Consider the following 6000-nt stretch of genomic DNA (forward strand, 5'->3'; position numbering starts at 1 on the left):
TTCTGCTCTGTAAATCCTCTTCAACGTGAACAAAAAAAATTGACGTGCAGTTGTCTATGTCTACTTCACCAGTTGTCTCAGATGTTTAGAGTTAGATTTAAAATAATAAACTTATTTTATACGGTTTTCTACTGTTATTTTATTATATTGTTCAGTGTTTATTTTTGTTGCACTTCAAGTGCAGGGTAAAGGGTTACTGGTGAGGTGCAATAATTATTCCCAGGTTCTATAACAGTCTATAACTGTCTGTTCTTCTCTATTCGACTGACTTGGATACTGCTCAGAAAATTTCAAATTCTTTCACAAACAACACTTTATTTTTAAAGTAACGGAAATAGATACTTTCCCTGGTAACTAGTTACAATTTGTATAGAGTAATTCAGTTACTAACTCAGTTACTTTCTGGGAGAAGTAGCAAATAACTAATTAGTTTTTTAAAGTAACGTACCCAACACTGCTTATGACACAACCAAACTCAGCACTGTGTGTCTTTTGGACTTTGGATTTTGGGCTGAATTTGATCTAGTCTATTCTAAACATGATTTGGTCCAATGTGCACTCACTTTTTCAACTTACAAAATTACCAAGTCAAAATGATATATGCAACAGATAGCTTACGATACCATCGAACACAACACTGGACATCTTTTGAATTTTGGGCTAAATTAATTCTCGTCTGTTTTAAACATGATTTAGTCCTCGGGTGCTCATACCTTTTCATGATGAGAGGTACCTACAAAATGACCAACTCAAAATAATATACCTACCAGCCTGCTCATGAAACAACCCACACAGCAACGGATGTCCTTCGGATGTTGGATTTTGGTGTAAATCCAACCTGGATTTATGGATGTATTTGTGCCTATTATTCAAATTGTGTTTTTTTTCACTGAATGAAGGTTTTTTTTTTTTCGGTCCTACTAGGATGCACTAAATATGACAATCTCATCTCATCTCATCTCATCAGCCGTACCGCTTATCCTCATTAGGGTCGCGGGGGGGCTGGAGCCCATCCCAGCCATCTCCGGGCAGTAGGCAGGGGACACCCTGAACTGGTTGCCAGCCAATCGCAGGGCACACAGGGACAGACAACTCGTTCGCTCATTCACACCTAGGGACAATTTGGACCGGCCAATTCACCTGAAATGCATGTTTTTGGAACGTGGGAGGAAACCGGAGTGCCCGGAGGAAACCCACGCAAGCACGGGGAGAACATACAAACTCCGCACAGGAAGTCTGGAGCTGGATTTGAACCCACGACAGGTTCCCATGACATGAACTGTGCCGCACAAGCGCTAACCACTGCGCCGCCGTGCTGCCCAATATGACAATCTGTCCTTTTAAAATCTTATCTTATGAGCTGGATCAGAGAACTCATTCTTCCTGTATGTAGATCCATCAGCCTAGTGTTGCACATGAGAGCAACTTACAACGGGACCAAATCCAAAGGATCTATCCACCACAAAAATGCAAATATCTAATTCTTCTCAAACGAGTAAATAACCACAATCCTTTACTTTTGTTCAAGCAGTTTAGCTATGTGGAAACTGAACTCTTTGAATTAACCAGGTTTGCAGCTGAGTCTTCCAGGGGAGGTTTAGAACTCTACTTTGACGGGTCATTTAACAAGCTGCTTTAATGTTATTGCAGGCTGTTTTGTTCTTCAGAAATAGCTATTTGAGTGCTAATTCATGAGAAGAATAATACCTTTTCGATATGATATTGGTAAATGTTTGTCAAGCAAAAACACACCAATGTTTATCATGTTAGCAAGCGGAGGCGTTTTTTTTTTTTTTTTTTCATTCTGTTTAACACTTACTCACTGGCCTGATAAGGACAATACAAGTCAGATATTGCAATCAACTTTTGGACAATACTTTTGTCTGATGTCCATTCGCAGTGTGAAGCCTCAAATATTCCCTGATTGCTTTAAAGCGTAATATTTTCAACCGGATCTTTTATTTATGCTTTGAACACAATTGAATTGGGTAACGAACTTATATTTGTTAGTAAATTGACGTAACGTAATCAGTCATAGCTCAAAATGCTGCTAATATCTTGAGACTAACACACAAATATTGAACTAGTATCTTATAACCAGCGCTAGCTTTGAGTTAATTGATTTGAAATATGAATTCCTACCCTCAAGTTCATGATTGATAAGTTTATAGTTAAGTAGACGGTTAAAATAAGAAGAGAAGACATCGATTAATTTTGAGCATGCAAAGAGAATAAGACAGGACTGTAGAATAACCTTCAAAATGAAAAATTCCAACCTGTTCTGAAGGTCCTCCTTCTTTTTATTACAATCTACGTTACAACATGCAGATCAGCCCTAAAAGTTGTATAAATGAAAGAACAGCAACATTAGCCAAGAGGGACAATTATGTAAATAGTGCACAGGTTCTCAGTAATAGTCAAAATAACGGAAAACGGTGAGCCAAAATAAAGGACCCTAACCCTAAACCTAACCCTAACCCTAACAGTGCACAATAATAGTCAAAACAATGTACAACCCTGGCATCCTATACAATTTCATTTGCTGGTGTCTAACAGTAAAAATATGTACCGGTATTTATAATTTATTCAACAGATTTTTAAATGGACTGTTTTTAAAATGCAGAGTCGATCAAATAATTATAATGAATGACCCAGCTCTAAAATCAGCACAAAATGCCGTAGAAAGTAGTAGAATATGTTCTAATATACTTGGCTTATCACTCTTACCTTTCATCGTTCTCACTTGTGTCCCTTCTCCTACCATCTCATCTTTCTTATCATTCACCTGCCTGCCCATCTCTAATTTCCACACACCAGGGTATCTACAGCTGCATACACGGAGTTCAAATTGAGGAGAACAAATCTACAATAGACTCGCCTTCGTCATCCATAAAGAAGAACATGAACAACACGCACTCCAACATCTTAAGGTTGCTCCGCACAGCCAAGGACATGACTGCAGTCCCCGGCGTTAACGGCTCACCTCACGCCGCCCTGGAGTACAAACACGGTGGCCGTGAGTCTGCCATTTACGACATCCAGGAGCACCGGCGGAGCCTGGTGGGCCACCCTTCTGACTGCAAAGCAGCGCCGCCCTACATCCAGGAGGACAACATGTTCACTGATTACATCAGCGAGGTGGAGAGGACTTTTGGGAACTTGCCCCTGAAGGACAACAACTTGTACCAGGACCATTACCGGCATCACCACCCGGTCTCGGCTTTGGGTATGTCCGGCCCCCCTCCTAACAGGCCGCGTAGCTTAGGCAGCGCTAGCTCTTTGGAAGGGGGCATGTTTGATTGCGAAAGTTTAGCGGGAGGAGTTGCACCTATCTTCACCACCCAGCCCCGCCCCTCCATGACTCACAGGAATACAAATAAATTCGACTTGATTGCTGGCCACCCCCCTGCGGATACCAACCAGGTCGGGTTCAAGGGGAGCAACGTGTACGGCAGGTTTTCGTTCAAAGGAGGTGCGTCCAGCACTGGGCTAATTGGGGGTCAAGAGAGGTACTGCAAGGGCAGTGGGGCTGGAGGCTCAGGGGGCGACGATGGAAACATCCGGTCCGACATGTCGGATATCTCCACTCACACCATCACCTACGGCAACCTGGAGGGCAACGACAAGCGGCACAAACAGTACAGGGACAGCCTGAAAAAGAGGCCGGCCTCTGCCAAGTGCAGACGGGATCAGGATGAAATAGAGCTGGGTGGCTTCAGGAGAAGGCCCCACCACCACACCGTCCACCACCACTTCCCTCACGGGCCCTCGGCGCACCGCACCATCTCACCTTCCCTGGAGCGGAAGCGAGGAGGGGGTAAAGCTTCACCTTATTTATTCCGCAAAGACAAAGACAACTTGAGGGATTTCTATGCGAAACAATTCCGCTCTAAGGAGGGCAATTGGGAGCAAGAGGGCGGAAGTGGAGGAAGTGGTGTGGGCGTTGGTAGCGGTGGCGGTATCTGTAAGAGCTTAGTACCCGTGGAAGACTTCCTCAAAGGTAAAAGCAAGATACAGGACTCCAAAAGTGGGCTCGGCCCTGTGTCGGCGGGGCAGCAGGCCCACACCTGCTGGGAAAAGGCAGTCTCTGGACTGGGAGGCGGCGGTATAGCTGGCGGTGACTGGGATTGTCGCAACTGCCACGGCGTGTGCCACCATGCCACCAGCGTAGGGGGCCCGTGCCCGGCTAGCGGGATGGGGACGGTCAGCGTTCGACCCAGCTCGGCCAGCTGCAAGCGCTGCGACTCATGTAAAATTCCACCAAGCAATCTCTACAACATCAGCGAGGATAACAACGTCGTGTTTGCACGGGGCAAGATTAACATTGGGGCAGGCCAGACCCCAACTCAGAGCAGGAAGCTCGGGCCAGGCGGGCGGGTCCTACGGAGGCAGCATTCTTACGACACATTCGTAGACTTGCAGAGGGAGGGCTCAGGGCGCAAGGGAGGAGGCGGGGGCGGGGGCCAGTTTGCCCAACCCCGAAGCGTGAGCCTTAAAGACAAGGATCGCTACATGGAAGGCCCTAGCCCCTATGCGCAGATGTTTGAGAGGTACGCAGGGGAGAGAGAGTCCCCCATCTTTGGGGAGATAGGCGGGGAAAGGGCAAAAGGAGGCTCCTCTTTTAGTTTGTTTCGCGAGGGTGGGTTGCACCGACGGTCCGTGGGCGAGCGAGACCTAAGAGATAGGGACAGGGCTATGAAGGGAGGCGGGAGCGGTGGTGGTGGCCGAGGCACCGGGACTTACTCCTTGTCTAAATCTCTCTACCCAGATAAGGTGAACCAGAACCCCTTCATCCCAACCTTCGGCGATGACCAGTGTCTTTTACACGGTGCCAAACCCTACTACGTGAAAAAGCCGCAGACGCCGCAACAGCAGCAGCAGCTACTCAACAACAGCCGTGGAGGAGGGGACTTCCGAGGCCCCATAGGGGCCGCTTCTTTTTTGCCGGCGTCGGCCACGGCCGGGGTGATGTCCAACGTAGCCCCCAGGTTTCCCAAAGATCTGTGCCTGGGCGGGGTGGGCGGCCCCATGAGCAACCACCTAGGGGTCAACAAGCTCATGCCCAGTGGCCGCGACACATTAGGTTTGGGGCAAAGACCCTTCAATGGGGCCAGTAATGGTCACGTCTACGAAAAGCTCTCCAGCATAGAGTCGGACGTTTGAGGGGAGAAGCAGCTGCAAAGGCCAATGAAGAAAAGCAGGAAAAACAAAGCGAACAGACAAACAAACAAAGCAGCGCAGTGACCACTAGGGGGAACTAATGGGTTTTGAGTCCCAAGTACAGCATGTAAGGGTCCCGGGGCTGGGAAGGCGTTAGGGAAAGACAGACAAACGAGGGAACGTGTCCCGCTCACTTTCAAAGACCGTTGTTTCTGAAAACACATTTTATTTCTCTTCAACGGTATTACAATCACGAATGATAAATCAACGATGCTAACAGGGTAAATTCACAATAATTGTACTGTAGTGTTAATATTATACCTGAATATTACTCGAGTGTTTTAAGATGATTGGTTTGTTTTATGATTTTATTTATCCAAATAGTGCTTATATGACGTTTGTTGTTTCTGAACCGACCAACTTTACAGGAGGCTTGTGAAACGCTTTGAATATTTGGGGGGGGGGGGGGGGGGGGGGGGGCTCCTGTCATTTTTGATTCTTCTTTGCATTTGGTTATTTCTTTATTATTTCTTTCTTTACTTTTGGAAAAATTCTGAGTATTGTGACGTGTATGTGACAAAAGGCATGGATCGCTGAGTACAATGTACTTCTGGGCTTACTCTTTCTCATCATCATACTGATTTGACCTTCCTTTTCTCGTTTCTGCTTTCCTAAAAAGGGTCTCTTGTTTCCGTTTCCAGTTGGATGTGCCTTAAAGGATTTACTCAAATTTTTTGCCAACCGAAAATTGGTTCCTTTATTTAAGGGCAGAAATCTGCTAGGAATTTTACACAAAAGTCGCCACAACGACAAACTTTCAGGATATTAAATGTAAACAAA

General features: G+C 46.0%; 1 protein-coding gene across 2 annotated transcripts in view; it reads left to right on the forward strand.

The window, feature by feature from the left end:
- grin2bb (glutamate receptor, ionotropic, N-methyl D-aspartate 2B, genome duplicate b) overlaps positions 1-5618 on the forward strand; it is a 181610-nt gene extending 175992 nt beyond the window's left edge. Inside the window, exons 15-16 of one of the 2 annotated variants that reach the window (XM_088342643.1) lie at positions 2818-3817; positions 4769-5618. In XM_088342643.1, coding sequence (XP_088198769.1) covers positions 2818-3817; positions 4769-5163 — 1395 coding nt within the window. In that variant the 3' untranslated portion in view covers positions 5164-5618. Of the gene's footprint in view, positions 1-2817 lie in introns of both variants that reach the window. The other variant, XM_088342642.1, reaches the window with a different exon arrangement.
- The last annotated feature ends 382 nt before the right edge of the window (positions 5619-6000 follow it).

This window comes from Urocampus carinirostris, chromosome 8, assembly GCF_059441175.1.
Source record: "Urocampus carinirostris isolate Australia breed hairy pipefish chromosome 8, RoL_Ucar_1.0, whole genome shotgun sequence".
NCBI lineage: Eukaryota > Metazoa > Chordata > Actinopteri > Syngnathiformes > Syngnathidae > Urocampus > Urocampus carinirostris.